Genomic DNA, 18,083 nt, shown 5'->3' on the forward strand with positions numbered 1-18,083 from the left:
ACACATCCTCATTAAAAACTTCAGTAAATCCTAGTTTAATAACTCAAAAAATTTCTGTCTTTTCAGGCAAGGGCGTTAGATAATAGATGTGCATGAAAGTGTATGGAAATCGTGTGAACTCATTTCTGCCTAAGAAGAGAGAGAGTACTAGTGTCCAATACTGCTAGCATTCCTTTAATATTAAAATTATAGTCACTGGAAGCCTCAGCATTTTATTTGCGTATATTCTTCTTGTCACGACCACTTCTTAATGGTTTTGCAAGTGGTAAAATCTGAAGACATGTTGCTTTCACCAGTATTTTTATCTACTGAAACAAGTTATATGTAACATATAGGTAGATGTGTTGATCGGGAAACTTACTAATTCATTATAAATTTGGATAATTTTTCTGGGTTTTGGGGTCTATTTTGTAAGTCTTTCTTGAATAATGCTAATATAACTGCTTTAATTCACTGTCTGGATTCAGTAAGAATATGAATTTTCAGCACTTCAGTGTTACATTGGACTGTTAATGATTGAGGAAAATGTTGTTTGTTGTTGTTGTTGTTCTTTTAATCTGCTGCTATATAAATTTCTATTTGAAAGAAGAAAGCCATCTTGCAATTGCTGTTTCTGCAGTCTACTGGGTGCTGGGTCCAAACAGATATAGCGCCTTTTTAACTTTTTCACTAAGAAATTTCTTGTCCTTTCTTCACTTCTCCATGTTTATAAACCCTACTTTTTCTGTAATGCATAATGTAAGATTGCATGCAGAGGACTGATTTTTTTACGAGTATTGGAGGATCTTTTGCTTCATAATCTATGACAATGAATTTTGGGGCAGGGTAGCGGGATTTTTTTCTGCATTCGTGCAGAACACAACATTCTGCATGTTGTGTCAAATGCCCTAGTTAAATATCTCTTGCTTTTTGTACAGCTTTTGCTAGTGTATTTTGAACGATAAGTACATTAAACTATTTAATGAGATGTAGTGTTCTTGAGAAGAGATGGTCTTCTGTAGTCTGTGTGCAACTATGACAGCATATGCACGGTAGCTATTTCCCTTAGGAAATACTGAAAGAGGCTTAATGGGAACGTTGCTTGTTTTGTGCAAGCAAACATACAAAATAAACCATCCAAAACTTTCTTTGGACACTCCCAAACAAAGCATCCACCTGTACCTTAGCTTTTACTTGGGTGAGTGAAACTTTTAATCCCTGTGGGTATAATGAGAATGAGTAAAATTCACCTTGTCATAAGGATATTATTTCCAGCTGTAGTAGGTGTGGGGTCATGTCGGTGTTAGCTGTTGCCACTGTAACTGGCGAAGGGCAGCCAGATGATCCTAAACTTTTTAAAGGATCAAAAGCTTCTTCAAAGTGTTCCCATGTCTGTTGTCCATACCTTCCTTTCTAGCCTAAATTCACTTTCTGAAAGTTTCTATATACAGACATAAGTGTTTCAGCACAGTTTTTGATCTTTTTTGATCTGTACTTCAGCTTTATCCAATCTGTATTTCTAGGACCGTACCGTTTTTGCTTTTAGCCAAGAAATAGTAGCAAGGGATAAAAATGAAATCTTTATTAGGTATTATATATTGAGAAGTTTGGTGAGAATGTGAGCTGATTTACATATGAGTTGAAAAGAAAATAAATGTGTTTATGTACACACGCACGCTCTATGTGCATGGCTGGAAAACAGACAAACAGAGGTATGGGTGCTTAAACATTTAATTGTACAATAAAATCTAAACTATAATAGTGCCTAGTCCTAACTTTAAAAACATTATAAAAGGTGGATGTGTAACAGGATGACAGTCTTTTCATACACGTTTGGTTATCCTTCCTCTGTTTCCAGTTTTGCTCAGTCATGTCTGGATGACAGGATACCCATCAAGTTAGATAATCTGTATAATAGGAGTTATGTATAATACAGAGGACCCAACTGCACTTTAACATCTATCATGGATAAAAAACCATTCAAATAAAATTAAGTGAATCAAACCAGACCATACAGAGGACTGATTCTTTACAAACACTCAGTAAGCCTTAAATAATTTTAAAATTGGTCGGTAGAAATTCCCATCTGCTCTTCGGCAAAGCTCCTAATTATGCAGGTCTATCACCCCCACAGATAATACTGGGATTCTTTTTTTTCAACACTAAAGCTTGAGAAACAAAATACAAATTATTCTATTTTATGGTTTTCATTTACTTAGTAGTATTTTATGTGTCATTAAGCATGCATAAGATTAAATTAGAAATCTGTGTTAAAATATATATTTTAAAATACCATAAAAGCATAATAGTTCAGTAATTAATGTGGTAGATAATGACACACTTTCCACTTCCAGCTCTATCTGTACAAGAGTTCATTGCTTTTGCTGCTCTCCTTTACTGTAGCAGTAAGGAAATTTAAAATCAGAGCATCAAACTGAACAGAAATCTTTTTTCAGTCAGAGTACAGGCTAGTGTATCCAACACACTAGTGCTGAAACAAGAGAGGCCCCACTGCAAAAGAAAACATTTCTATTATGTGCTTAATTAAAATACATAACTGCAGTTTAATGTTTTCATGATGGTAGTGTTTATAAACTTAAATGCTTCTAAAATTCTGAAATGCGAAATGTGGCTTTTCTGTGAGGTTTAAGTTGGAAGGCAAATGGGCTTGTTTATGAAACAGTCTTTTTCCCTGAGAAATACTTAATTTGTGGAGATCTTAGGATGCTTTTGACCCCATTATTCAGGATCTGGTTAGCAGTATTTATACCAAATCAGCTATGTTGCAAGGTGTGGAGAGGCAGTGATTGCTAGAGAACGTTGCTAGACATACTTTTATAGCCTGGATTAAGCAAATGGGATAATTTGTTTCAAAATTAGCATAGCTATAACAATTGCATTGCTGTAAATAGTTTTAAAGGAATCATTAGGGATGTCAGGGCTTTCAGCAACATGGATAAATTATTAAATTTAATATATAGTGTAGATCGCAGTAGCAAAGGATGAAATGCTTGAGGGAGACATTCACGTTCATACAATATGCAGTGGAATAGTAGCAGCCCTTGCTGATGCTGGATTTGAAAGGGTACCAAAGAGAAAACTAGGAGCTGTAGTTTGGAGTTTGGTTTGGTATGTTGTTCATGGTAACAAATGAATGGTATGTTGGGCATGTTTATAAAATAAAAGGAGGTGAGGGAAGTAGTGCACACATTGAGTATTAAAACTTTTTTTTAATTATTTTTTTATTATTATTATTTATCAAACACTCACATGAAAATGTTATTAGAGAATGCAGTGATCTTCTGTTTCTCTCTTTGGTACCTACCCTCTAGAAATCAAATACTAACATGGCAGTCATGGACATTGGTATCCTTTGCAGGAAGTACTTCTGGAGAAGACACTACTGAATGGCTAATGTTCAGAAGCTACTTGAGAGCTTTGGTTTTCTTCCCTCTTCTGTATCTGTATTTCTTTTTTCTTACCTTTTGTCACCAAAATCTGTGCAATCTTCTGGTCTCTAATCACAGGGTAAATTTACACTTTTAGTTTAGGCATCTTTTGTGTTATGTCATGCTTCAAATGAACAGTTTCTTTTTGCTGGAGATTGAAATCAGTAGGGCTGCTTTAGTCTTTCCTAATTCTGTTAAATACAAGCTCTAGCAAAACAAGATTCTTCCATAGTTTTAAATCAAGGAAACAGATTGTGGATAATAGAATGCTTATTTCCTTCTCTGTTTGTTTTGTTTGGTTTGTTGGTTGGTGGTGGTGGGATAGATTGAGTCTTTCTGTTATAACTTCAGAAGGGTAAAAGATGTTTTAATGATACCCAAGCAAGAAAATCAAAGGTACTTAAATTAAAGGGTTCTAAATAGCTTTTGTAATGAACATCTACAGCTGCGGTGTTCCAACATCCTTAAATGTGAAAATTCCAGAAAATCATAAAACATTTAATTTGTTGTTGTCCCAAATAATAAGAAGCATACTTTTGAGTAAGTATTAGCTCTTTATTTTCTACCTTATTTCTGTTTTTCTTCTTTTAAAATTATTTTCTCTTATTTTTTGTTAAATCTCTTTGAATCCTTCTAAGTACGTGTGCAGGTAGTCCAACTCATTGTTAAAATGTTAAATAACACGCCATTTCAGCAACTGCCGTCAGAACATTTGTTTTACAAGGTCTTTTTATTAAATACAACCTTCCTTTTGTTCCTCTATGTTATAATAACTCAAGGCCTCTTCTGAAAAAACTTTCATTGGAGTTGTAAGGTGTTTTTTTCTGTAAAAGTGCATCTTTTCTCATTGACACTTGATCAGATTCTTTGACTGTTGAACACTGCCTGTAATTTTTATGGTTGTTCACAATTGTATTATGTCAAATCAGCCACTCATTTTATTTAGTGTTGCATTTTTAGTCTAGATCATTACACAAATTGTGTGCATATTACCACTGTAATACTGTCAATTTATCTGTCCTTGAAGATGTCAGAGATGATAAGGTGCTTTCTTTACTAGGAATCACTATACTAAGATGAAAATTTCAAGACAAACTGTCACACAGTTTCTATAGGTTCTGTATATTTTCCCACTCTTTTGCTAGGTTGATGAAAAAAATAAAAAAAAAAATAGCAACAACAATGAAAAAACATCTTATATATTGATTATAAGTTGAAATAATTTTCAACAGTTCTTTCAGTTCTTCTGCTTTATTTCCCATTTAACAGTAATTTGGTATAGTTCCTTAACAGTTTTCCTTAAGTATAAAATCCTTCTGGATTCTGATGCTTCAGAATATGGAGGACATCAAAGGCTGGACCACAATACAGAGTACTTCTCTGAAGAATATCCTCACAATTATCGACATAATTCACTTATGGTAAGTAAGACATTCTGTTTTTATCTGAAAAAATGTAAAATTATTTGGAGAAGTATGAAGCATATTCTAGGAATATTTCTGTGTTGGTTTTTTGTTGATTGTGTTTTTTTTCTGAAATCACCCTTTAGATGAATATAGGAGAGGTGATGCTGTGACTTTATTATGACCTATAATGTTAACTGACTTTCCTTTTCTGACATTACATTTAAACGTGCATGCCCTCTTGCAGTACAGATACAACATTCCTTGCCAAACAATATGCATGAAAACCTTCTAACATGCTTTTGAATTGTCATTTTGAACATAATCAGTTACTTTATTTTCATGTCTGAGAAATACCATCTTCATGCTTTATTTGTGAATAAAGCTCCATAGAAACTAATTTTTGCATCGCTTTCTTAACATCATGTGCTTAACTCCACAAACACGAGTAAGAGCAAATCATGTGTTGGCAACTGGCTTCTTCCTCTCCTCAGTTCACAGAAAAAAAATCCAACATAGAACAGACCTTCTCTTTTCCCATCAAGAATTTCCAGTCCTAAACTATAATAAATAATGAATAAAGACTTTCCCACAGATCACTTCAGATAAAGTGGGAGGCATATACTTGCATATGATTTCTGTTAGCTGAGGTGGTGTCTAATCAAAGCAAAAATAACTTTGTCATTACTCTTGAAATCATAATCACGACACTTAAAAATTTATGAATTTATTTCCCCATTCATTATATATGTGTATACATATACACATACATGTGTATGTAGGTTCACAAGCTCAGAGATTAAGATTCAAAAAGGCCATGAATTAAGGCAGAGTTGACTGAAAAAGTTCTGAGAACAGTTAAGTTGCTGACTAGATATTCATATTTAAAACATATACGTGTGAAGGGGTGTGTGTATTTCTATACATAGGAATAGCTGTACACAGAAATCCTTGTACATACAATACATTTATATTGTAACAGGCTACAGATACAGAAGATCTCTGCACTGGTTTGTGTGTGCCACTCTTCCATGACAGAATGGAGAAATCAGTTTCTGGTGTCACATCTTAATGTGTCTCACGAGATCTAAATTCCTGAGAATTACTGTAGCTTTTAATCTGTCTCACACTTGCTTTCACCCCATTTCATTATATTCAGAGTACTGGCATTTCTTTTGTTTGCATGTTTTAAAGTGTTTTTATTTCATGAAAAGAATTCTTGTGCTTTTATGTGCTCTTGGCCTAAAGGATCTTGGGAACATTTTTTTTTTTTTTTAATGTCTGTATGTGACAATGCCCTTGTAATGTAGGAAAGTATCTATTCTCATTTGCACAGTAAGAAACAGACTCTAAGAGTTCATTCCTGAAGGTTATACAGCAAATTAATGCTCCCAGAATTCTTGCTTCCTGTGTCCAATTCAAATACCTTGCTTTAGTGATTAGAAAGCATCTTAATTATCTGCCACTAACTCAACTTCTGTGAGGCTATTAACTAATTTAGAATGTATATTTCACATTTGGACTTTTAGATGACGAGTGCAAGTCATTCAAGACAGAAAAAATGCAACAATATGAAGATGTGATTTGCTAGGAGCATGTAGATGATAAGGCATGTGACAAGCAAAGCAGCAAATGCATTTTTGCAGCATAAATTGAAGCATGGCAATGGCACTTCTGGGTCAGATAGAAACCCATCAGAATGGGTCACGATAACTGTCTTTTATGTCCTTCAGCAGTACAATTCACAGACCAGCTTCAGTCAACACCCCAGAAGATGCCACAAGCACCACATAAAGGTAAAACGGTAGTAAAAGGACACAAAGGAAATGTAGCTGGGGAAACACTCTGGAAAACCAGACCAAATTGAGCAAGATAGAACTCCAAGAAACAAAGAACAAAAGTTACAATAAATATCTCCAATTGCTATTTTACAATAAAACATTTTTTTGTTTTATTATAAATAGCATTTTAAATCCTAGTTCTTAGATAACCAGTCATTCTTGAGAACTGCTTTAATCTTACTTGAAGGTTATAAAATCCAAGTAGATGTCTTCTCTCAAGTTTCTTTTCAGAAGATGTAATGGCAGCCACCTCGGTGAACTCACACAAATTTTTTACTGGTTATTTAATATTTATCTTATTGTACTTGCATAATGCATGAAACTTAAGTATCTAGTTTCAAAAATTTTAGTTTTTCCTCCACCATAGAACTCAAAAGATTTTTATTTATTTATTTTTTTTTATGGTGACAGATGCACCTCCCTTAAGGTGTGTTAGTAAGCACTGTCAGCAAAAGATGGCCAGAGTACTATGGCAAAATGAAATCACATGCAATAATTCTGCTGCTCAAGTCAAGCTTAAATAGTGCACAAACACATTACAAAAATAGGAGATTAGATGTGACATGATTCATTCTAGAAACATCACCTAATAAAAGAAAAACACAAAGTGACGGAGCAAAATAAGAAGGGAAATATGAAATACCTGGAGCGAAGAAAACTGAATGAAGCTTTGTAAGCACTGCTAGGTATTGCACTGAAATATTTTGCTCATGAACAGATGATAATTCAGGTTCTGTTTAGTAATGCTATAAGAAGGCCAGATTTCAAAATCATTAGACACACCTTGAAAACTCAATAGAAAAATGCACCAAAAAATCCGTTGTAATATGACTGATTTAAATAGTGATTATAATCTAATTTTTCAATCTCTCTGCTTGCTCTGTTCTGTATTGTTAACAAATATATGCAATCTACATAACTTTCCATGTCATCAAACCTTCTAATAACAAGCTGTTAACCTCTTTGCCATTGTACAAATGGACTTATTACCACAGTTTTATTTCTGTTTGTATTTCCACCATGATATTCCTCAGTAGTCTTTTTTTTGAGCTATGCTTTATGAAAGTTTTGTGTTTTTTCAGTGCTTGTATAAACTTTGTTTTGCATAAGTCTTCACATTTCTTTGCAGGTAGTAAATTAAATGCTGCAAATGCATTTTGACTCCTGTCTGATCCTAGTGTCCCTTTATGTACAAAGTCATTTGTTGATAGCTTTCTTGATTGTTGGATGTGAAACTTAGACCAGGAGGGGGGAAATGCAATCTGTTTTGATGACATTCATTGTTCCAAATGTTTTATCAGGCAACTGACTTGATTGAATTTTACTGTAAAATATTGTTTGATATCAATGTAGTCCAAGTAACTTAAGTATTTTTTTTAACGCATAGAAGTAAGGGCTTATAGGGAAGCAGTGGATTTTATACTTTGCACCACCAGAACTGAGTAACAAGCAGGCTAAATGTAATGTTGTAGAGTGTGTTACGTCATTGGCAAAATAGTATGCAGTTTATTGTTTAATCTATTTCAGCTTTTATGCCATCTTTCCTTTTTGCCATCTTTCTCCATAGCTCTTTGCAGTTAGCTCCAGTCATCTAAAAAATAGATGCTGAAATACACCACCCCACACTGCCACCCTTCCTCCCCCCTAATGAAACAGAAATGGTGTGGCTTATTTTAAGAATATCCTTATTGCTGGGTTGGGCTTTTTAAACTTGGCCATAATGTATAATATTTATTGTCAAAGTTCAACTTCCTGCTTCCATGAGTCTATTGACAAATTAAAATATTCACATACCGAGATGATCTAAAAGCTTTTAGTGACCTTAGCTTTGAAAATAGTCATTTGAATTACTTTCATGATAAGGATTTATGTATTGAATTTTTAGGGAGTGATGTAGTCTTTAACTGTTTTCTCTCCTGCCATTTACAGATATGCAGAATATATGAAGAGTGTTTGTAGTTAGAAAGCTAACTGTTATAACTAGGGGAATCAGATAAGATTCCTAGTAGCAAGATCTTTTGTTATTTGTACCTCTTGATGATTAAGACTTACAGAATCAGTTGCTCATATTCATTGATCATTTGACTTCTTAAAACAAACAACAGCAACAAGCAAGTGTAATGATTCCAAAGTTAATGTTGTCCAATTTCATTCAATCTTTCTTCCATTCACATTTGTCTTTGTAATTTTTTGTTGTTTTTTAAAGCACTCTTTCTTAAGAAAAAGTACAAAAGGTAATAGAAATTTTGAGATAGAGCCTGTGCAATATGTGGAGATCTTTTGCATAAATGAAGCAAGACAGTCTGAGAAATGATTTTCTGCATATTCATGCTTTACAGCTATAAATTGAAAAACAAATTGGAAGACAGAACTTCACATTATTTTAAGCATACCTTCTTTTTCATATGCAATGTCTAGCAAAATGAAATCTGAAATGTCTGTGGTTTTGTATAACAAATTATAGTCAGAAAGGAAAAGCTATCACGTATCTTATTCATTGATGGTTAATTATATTTTCAGAATAGTGTCAGTGTCTGACAATTAGTAGTGATACTGAGACATGAGATTGTCCAAAGCCCTCATTTTAATTAAAAGTTTGGGAAAATGTTGGCACAGGCTCTTGTGACATTGCCTTCTGCATCCACCAGCTGCAATATGCACTATCAAATATTTTTTCTGCAGTGCCTGGTCTAACTCTGAGTTCCAGTAATTCTCCCATCTGTTGCAAAATGACCTTGAAATGATTTTTAGGACTTGATGTTTTCCAACCCTCAAAGTAGGAGGAAGGGTAGTTCATTGTAGTTCCAGCCAATTTCAGTTGTGCTTGCACCTGGTACTGAATCTAGTCTGATGGATCTGAAAGTAGAAATTGTCCTTTGTAGAACTTCTTGCTTGTGGTGGAAATATATATATTTGGAGATTGCTACGTATTATGGTCCTCTCAAAATATATAAGGTGAGCTTCATGCTTATAAGTTCTGCTGTCTACAGATGCTTTCTGTATTTTGTATTCTTGTATTCATAGCTTTTCTAATCTCTCGTTTCTTGAAATTATCGGGATGTTTACAGGGGAAAAAAATATATATATAAGAAATAAGCGTTTTATATGGCTGAAAAGCATTGTATACGTTCCTAGCAAATAGTAGTAATACCAATTCTTTTCCCTATTTGTGCGATAGCCCACATGAATGGAATATGATTTTGACATAACACGATGTGTGTAGGTAGAAAGCAGGTTGAAAGCAATAAAATGTTTTCATGCATGTATTGGAGTATGTAAACTATACTAATGCCAGAAACCCTGATCTATATGGAATTTGTCCCATTTCAGTGTGACTGCCTTACAGTTTAAAATGGACAAGCAGTATCAAAAGGTCAGAGGGGATAATAAAAAACACTTATATTTTACTTACAAATATTTATCCTCAGTCATATCTGTTAGCAATTCTGCCTGTGAAGTCAGCCACAACTATTGTACTTCATTCCTGCTGAATACTCCATTGAGAAAAAGATTCACAATAGCTTGATGACCAAACACTTGAAAATTAACTTTGTTAAAAACCTTTTCTTTTTCTCAGCTTAGTCACCCTAGCTCTGTCCCAAAAGGATCTGATGTTCTTCCTTCCCCATATTCTACTCCATGCATTAGCAAAGGCCTTATGAGTCTTCCTATGTGTGTTTTGATGTCTTCGTGACTTCCTAAAATAGCAGAGTTTGTATGACGTGACAGAGGACTGGAGGTCATAAGCAAGCAACTGGTGTAGAAAGCAAAGAGCGAATTCACTGAGATGTCTTAAAGCCTTGAGTAACCTGGTTTGACTCATAACTGACCCTGCTTTCAGGGTGAGTTGGGCCTCTTCAGGCCCCTTCCATTGTGGAACCCTGAGGGGGAGGAAAGAGTGGAAAGGGCCGATAGAATGAACATAGAATACTTGAAACAAGATTCAGAGGATGTCATGATTGAATGATAGTCAAGAAGCTGGTTAGCTACGCATGTATTCTCCTTTGTGTTCTGTACTTTGGTTTTCACTTCTGTCCATGTTCATCCAGTAAGTCTCATGAAATGGTGAAAGAGACATGGGTGAGATGAAACTTGCGATCAAAGAGAAGCAGGTTAGAAGAACACACATCAACAGAAACAAAGCTAATAATTGGAACTATATAATTGAACAACAGAATATGAAAGGAAAAGGAAAACTAGAAAAAACTTCTGAGACCCTCTTCACGGGGGTATAAAAACATAAAAAATGACATTTCTGTAATAGTCTTTTACTGATAAATACGTAGGTTTCCTGTGACAGTTTTAATTAGAGTACTTTTATATACTTTTACATGACCTAAGATAAGTATTTTGAATCAATTGGAGCACAAGGAGGCTAACAATTTAAAGGTTTCCAGAAGTCCTGTGATAGTGTCCAGGTCTCTCGTAGAGATGCACTTTGGCTAAGAAAGACTGGGAAAATGAGATCAAGTTTTTGATTGTTTTGACCAATGTAGTGAAGAATAATAGAGTAAATGTGGTAAGAGAGAAAATGTTGATGTTGCTGCAAAGCTATTTTTACTGAACTAAACTGGAAAATAATCAGTAGTTTTACTCTTTGCACCTATGATTTTTATTCTTGTAGTAGAGGTAGCTAAATCAAAGTTAAGGATATTAACCAGTGTAATGTAATATTTCTACATTAAATTGTCTGTTTTTTTTTCTAAAACATCCCTTAAAGACAAGTCAGTTATCAATTCTTAAGTGACTTTTATTTTCATAATTGTTAATTGAAAGTCAACACCTCGATAACTGTTCTGTGTAAAATTACAAATGACAAGAACATACATGCTGAACACAGTAATAAAAAATAAGGAGCTACTTGACAAACTTAATTACAAAATGGAGCATCTGGCAAATAAGGGGATACAGGTTAGTAATGAAGGAATATAAAAACAAGTTGTAAACTACTAAGAGCCTAATCAGAGAGGTCGAAGCCAGGCTGAAACTAAAAAATAGCTAGAGATATAAAGAATGGCAAGATGAGAGTTCTGCAAGTGTACAAAAAGTGTACGAATAGCAGAAAAGCTTAAGAAAAAAAAAAATACAAGTCCCTTGACAAAGGGAGGAGTCAAACACGATAGGTACTCTGGAGAGAGCAGAAGTATTTAATGCTTATTTTTTAAAGCCTCGGTGTCTGAGGGCAAAGCCTGCTCTCAGACCCTTTTGTGTGCCAGTACACTCCTGAAAAGAAAGAAGCAGCAGCAGAGCAATAGGTTAGGGACACGTTAAAGATGCTAGATAAATATGATATACCCAGGAATCTGGAAAGATTTCAGTGGTGTGGTTGCAAGGCTGCTATCATCTGTGAAAAATCATAGTTGTCAGGGAAAATTTCTGACAGGTGAAGAAAGGCTGTAGTAAAAGCAAAAAGGAAAGCTAAAGACTCTGTAGGCCAGTGAGCCTTTCTGCTTGGCCCCTTGAGAGATCATGGACCGCATCCTCTTGGAATCCATATCTAAACAGATGAGGCATATGAGATGGGTCAATCAGAAAGCCAATCCAGATTTAGCAAAGGCAAATATGCCTGATTAACCTGCCTGCTTTCTGTGATGAAATGACTCTAGCTGTGTGCATGAGGTTAATACAATAAACACAGTAAGACTTACAGCTTTGTCTCTTACAGCGTTCTTATCTAGAAATTACAAGCTGGATAGGAAGCTTGTTTTACAGGTTGAGAACTGGTTGGACTGCTGCAAATTTAGTAGTCAGAGGGTGAATGTCCAGCTGTTGAGTGGCATCAAGAAGAGTGCCCTAGGAATTGCTGCTGGGTCTGATACTGTTTGGAATCTTCAGCAGCAACCGTACTGATGAGACAGCAAATGTGTAGATGACACTGAATTAGTGTGAGACATGAATGTTACAGGTCTAATCCAGATGTATCTTGATAAATTTAGCCAACAGAAACTTCATACAAATTAACGAAGAAGAATTCTGCAGATGAATGTCATGTATCAGTGAAGGTTAGAAAATCAGCATGCTGAGTAGGAGCCCTAAGAAAAAGGACTGGGGTTATGCTGAATACAAAGTTAAATGGAATGGAGTTTGTCACAGGCCCATAGCATACTAAGTTAAAACTGGTATCTTTATTAATGCATTTCAGTGCATTGAAATTATCTTTAAAATTCTTTAAAATAACTTGGACTTAAATAATTTAAAGACTTAAACCAAATATTAAGAAAAAGCATAGTGCTTTACCTCAGAAAAAGAAAAGAAAAAAAACTTGCCATTTTTTTCAGTATTTAAAGATGATGAGAAGTTGGCTTTTATTTTTTCTTCCGTACACGGATAGGGCATAGTCTACTCAGTACACCACTATTGCCAGACTGCTGGAGTTCAGTAATGGCAACAAGTATGATGGCCCTTAGGCTGGGTAGAAGAGGAGTCTCTGTGACTAGGAGGAAATCAAGAAAAGGTTGGAGAAAATAAATTGACGGAAGTGGAGTGTGTTTTCACAAGAGTAGTAATTAAGGTAATGAAAGAATGAGAGGCTGAGGAAGCTCTGGGATTTGAAGTGTCGGAGTAGTGGTGAGAAATCTGGGCTGAGAAGGCTGAAAATGTTGGTTCCTGGGCAGATAGTCTTCCAGATGTCAGTTTATCTCAGGAAATATTAGCAATATTTGCAATCTCTTTGGTCACATTTTTTCTCCCTTGTCTCTCACCCAAATGTTATGTATTCTGTCTGTTTAAACAAACAGTAAAGCCAGAGTACATACCTAGTGGTATTTCTGGAAATACTGTTTAAAAATAATTAAAAAAAAAAAAAAAAAGGCGTTAATATCTTGTTTCATTTGTAACAGGAATTATCTAATGCTTGTGTAGTTTTTTTTTCTTTTAAAAATTTGTATGCTGGTGGAATGGATATTTAACTTATGATGGAGAGAGTTATTTGTTTTGTTGTTTTTTGCGGTTTTATTTAAGCTTTGGAGATGCTTAAAATGGTGAATAAAATAAATTGATAAGATTAGGAGATAATGCCACAGTTGGTTTTTCTATGATTTTGCAAGAAGCCTACCAAATCAATAAACACTAGAACACATGTTTAATTGCCCAGATGTGGAAAAACACATGACTAATAAGCTGGCAGTTAAATCACTTTATGACAAACCGTAAACATACCTCTTATCAGTCTAAGTATATTTTACACAAACTCTGAAATTGTGCCTAAAACCAGTTCTAAAATTCTGATCAACAGGGAATGCTGTTCTCAGATTCTCAGCTGGTATAAGTTGAATTTAAAGGAATGGAGATAATTTATTCCTCCTAAGATCTGATATATTATTGACCAGAATATGATTGAGAATTGCTGTATCCTGTATTGATGTTAATATTTGTTGCCTTAACTGAAGTAGCTTTTTACACATTCTTTCTTAGGAGCAAATAATAATAATTTTTCTTTCCCTTTTCATGTCATCATTTAAACCCAGAGCACTGAGTTTCTCAATACACAATTCAAAAAATCTCTCCTTTATCTATATGTTCTGAACTAGTTGACTTCATTAAGTACGTCCTTCACTGCACATATTTGTAGGAGCTATTTATCACTGAAACCTTAGGGGAAATCATTATGTTTGCTGCCTTTCAAGAAGCATTGGACATGACTCTGTCTGGTTCAATGAAGATCAGCTGTTCTTTTCCTTTTCCTCCTTTTCCTAAAGCTCTTTGCGTTGTTGCTTTATTCTGTTTTGAAAACTATGAAAGCCTTTCATGCCATCAGGCTCTAGTTTGCAGATAACGTAGTTGAAATTGTACAGTCTTAGACGTTCCACCGGGATGGAGGGTAGTCTAAAGGAGGATGTTGTCAGAATGAAGCCGATAATCTTCAATGTTGTGTTATCTTTTATAATTGCATTTTTATTGACTTATTCAGCAAACACATTCATATGCTTGACAGTTGATGGAGTACCATATATCAAGGTAATGGATAGGTAGTACATATCAGTCTCATTTTCAGATTGTGACTCTGCTTGGAAGAAATGTCATGTAAAATATATTGCCATGAGCTTTTTGTGATCTGTGAGAAGTCTTTTGATTATATGTGTATCTTTTTCATGGTAATAAGGTAAAAGACGGTAAAGCAAAATGCAATAGTGTAATGATTAATTTGAATCTGTATCTAGTTTTTAGAGCAAGTTTTATTGCCCAGACACTGAAACTCCACAGATGCCAAGATTGAGAATACATTGTTGTGTCATATTGCTGGTATTTACCTGTATGAAATGATATGATGGACCTTGGGGCAACTTTACTTCACAGCAGAAGGGTGTTCACATGCTGTTGTAAAATTTGCTCATTTATCATTGTACGGTCTGTTGACTTAGATGTTCTTAAGTTTTTTAAATTGGACATTGGAAGTCATATGAGGCCCTCTACTGGTAGCCTCTTTAAATCTATCAAAGTAACGTTTATAAAAAGAAGAGAAGAGGAGAGAGATTGCAATTAAGATGTCTTTTAAACTTTAAGATTGTCTTGTATGACTCAAGTGCTGGGGACTAAGCAGTTAAGCACATTTAAAATGTGATAGTATGACCTACTACACTGCAAAAATTAGAAATTATGAATTGGTAAAGTATTTCATGTGTTTTCACATAGGCTTCTGTAGAAATTGAATCCTGTGAGGTTTGTGGTTTTCTCAGCTCTTCTTGTTCTTGTCATCTTTTTACTAGGTGTACATTCCAAGCAGAGTGGCTATTGTGCTTCAGAATATGGATAACGCGAAATGAAGATCTCTAATTATCACTGAAGAAGCAAGTGATAGAGGAAGTGCTGATACGCTGTACTAGTATGAAGTATAACAAAACTAGCTCTAAGGAATCTTTCTGAAACTGAATATAGTAATATTATCTGTTTAAAATGCAAGATTAATATTCACATGTAATTGCAGAGCTCTGGGCTCACTAGAACATGTTCTGGAAACCTTTACGATAGAAAGAAAAACGTAGTTCTGGTATTAAAAAAATAGTCTTTAAAATACTGCAAAACAGCAGGTATTGCCAGTGAAGTTACTGTTTACAGAGTTTTATCAGGAATAACAACAAGAGTCATCCTGCTCCAATGTTTATAATGTCTTGCAAATTATTTTTTTTTTTGATAGTGAATTCAAATGTTCATTCAAATGTTCAATGCTTCCTATTCATAGTAGCTTGCTTAAGTAGAACAGCAGTTTTTGGCTGAAAGGCAGCCTTAACGGTTTGTGGGACCTAGTTTGAGGCTCCTATTTAGTGAGGTCCAACATGGAATTTAATGTGTTTATCCAAATGGATGAGAAGGTCCTTAGAGTATTGTACTCTGCCATTTTTTATTTTATTAAAACTGCACAAAAATGCTAAACATCCAAATGGGGAAGCCAATTGACCGCTGACCTGCTGAGACCATTGTGTTGCTTACTTGCTCAAATCACTTAGTCTGTGCACCTCACTTGCTGCAGCGGAAAAAATGATAATTATTTTATTTAGACTGCTAAAATCTCCAGTAAGAAGTGTGTTATGTTTATACTGGAATGATACTCCACTGGAAAATGTTCTTAAAATATAATATTCCTATTGCTTTAATTTCAGTGATGTCATGACCTCATAATACTGATTTCATCATTTCTAGCACATGCTTTCAAGTTTGGAACATGAGGTGGTTTTTGCACTTTTATAACTTCTGAAACGTTGCTTATGGTTTGAGAAGAAACAGTCTCAAAATAGAGTGATCGAGTTTTTTCAGTAAAATCAAGGTAGTTAATTGTTGGAGTGCTGCTAAGATTATTCAAGTGAGTTCTTTAATAAGCTAGAACTTGTTTTTGGAAAGAGTAAGATTCTTTATATTTAAAAGTGTATTGCAGAGTACTCTGGAAAATTCATACCAAATTAATGAGACATACTTTATTTTTTCTCAGCTTTTTTAAAGGTACGCTAGAATTGGTTATGAAATGAATGTCTCTTTTTATAACTTTTCAAGTAGCCAAAGAGGAAGATGTCCGTGACCATTTCCAAGTGGTGGTGTTTTATTTTTTTTACCCAGTTTTCTACATTGGAATAACTTTTCAGTAATTTACGCATCATTGAAAATCTCTTCACAGTTCTTGGAATGCTTACTTCTACTTTGATATGGCTTACTTCTTAGGCAAAATAAGGGAGATGATGGAATACTACAACATGATGGAGAACAGTGTTTCCATAAGGTTCACACTGAAAGAACTTTATGAACATCCCGTCTGCTATATTCTTTGTGACAGAGAATCCTGTATTGCAGAGGAGAACTATAATACTGTCTACTATTGTGCTTCATTTTCCACTGTACCAGTTTAATCATTGCTTGGTAGTGGGCTAATAAAAGCATTCCCATACACCGAGACTTCACAAGAAAATACACTGAAGTATTTTAGCAACTGGAACTGATAATCTTTTTTTTTTTTTTTTTTCCAAATTGTTTTCCTTGTAGTGAAACAACAATCAACTTCTAATATATATGCTATAAATACGTTATATTGATCTAATGTTTTATAGGTCTCTTTTTCTTTCTTTCTGGCACAAGTTCCAGGTTTCAAAAAGTAATGCAAGGCAAGAACCCTTGTCACACCTTTTTTCAAGAGAAGGAATAAATGCGTGATGTGAAGTATAAACTATGTAAAATCACATGCAAATAAACTGAGAACTATAAAACCAAGACATTTGTTATTTTGATTGCTTTCACTGTAAAATATTGTGTTTTAGCCTTAATACCGGACAGTATATTAGATGTGACCTATTAGATCTGCCCAACTTAAAATAAGTCAGTTGACTTTGTCATAAACAGTCTAGAGAGACTGGCAGATTATTTGTCATGAATATATCACTCATGTAATGATAGACTAATAAAAGCAAACTACAAGATTTGCAAGATGAGCATGTAAATATAGGAAGCATAATAATTAGGGGGTTTATTTTTGGAGTCCATGTCTACACTCTAATGGTGGTATTCTGCCTGTATTAACATGTTGGCATATTTTCCCTTAAGGGTGCGTTTCTAATCATGAAATAGTAGCATGGCTTGGGTCAGAAGGGACCTTAAAGATCACCTCGTTGTAACCCCCCTGCTGTGAGCAGGGATACCACCTACTCGATCAGGTTGCACAGGGACTCATCCAGCCTGGCCTTGAACATCTCCAGGGATGAGGAATCCACAGTTCTGGGCAACCTGTTCCAGTGCCTCTGAGAGAATTTCCTCCTAACATCTGATCTAAATCTCTCATCTTCTAGTTATCTGCTCATGTAAAAAGTCACTCTCCATCTTTTTAATAAGCCCTCTTTAATATTTAAAGGCTGCAATGAGGTCTCCCCAGAGCCTTCTCTCAGGCTAGAGAGCTATTCTATCCGTTGGGAGAAGTGTTCCAGCCCTCTGATCAT

At 34.7% G+C, this 18,083-nt stretch overlaps 1 protein-coding gene across 3 annotated transcripts in view; it reads left to right on the forward strand.

Moving 5' to 3' along the window:
* The window catches only part of GBE1 (1,4-alpha-glucan branching enzyme 1), a 169,677-nt gene extending 152,313 nt beyond the window's left edge, over positions 1-17,364 (forward strand). The window contains exons 15-17 of one of the 3 annotated variants that reach the window (XM_035315354.1): positions 4,732-4,849; positions 6,565-6,627; positions 15,378-17,364. In XM_035315354.1, the coding sequence (XP_035171245.1) occupies positions 4,732-4,849; positions 6,565-6,627; positions 15,378-15,434 (238 nt within the window). In that variant the 3' untranslated portion in view covers positions 15,435-17,364. The remainder of the gene's footprint in view (positions 1-4,731; positions 4,850-6,564; positions 6,628-15,377) is intronic. The other 2 variants (XM_035315355.1, XM_035315356.1) reach the window with 2 other exon arrangements.
* The last annotated feature ends 719 nt before the right edge of the window (positions 17,365-18,083 follow it).

Source organism: Oxyura jamaicensis, chromosome 1, assembly GCF_011077185.1.
Source record: "Oxyura jamaicensis isolate SHBP4307 breed ruddy duck chromosome 1, BPBGC_Ojam_1.0, whole genome shotgun sequence".
Taxonomy (NCBI): domain Eukaryota; kingdom Metazoa; phylum Chordata; class Aves; order Anseriformes; family Anatidae; genus Oxyura; species Oxyura jamaicensis.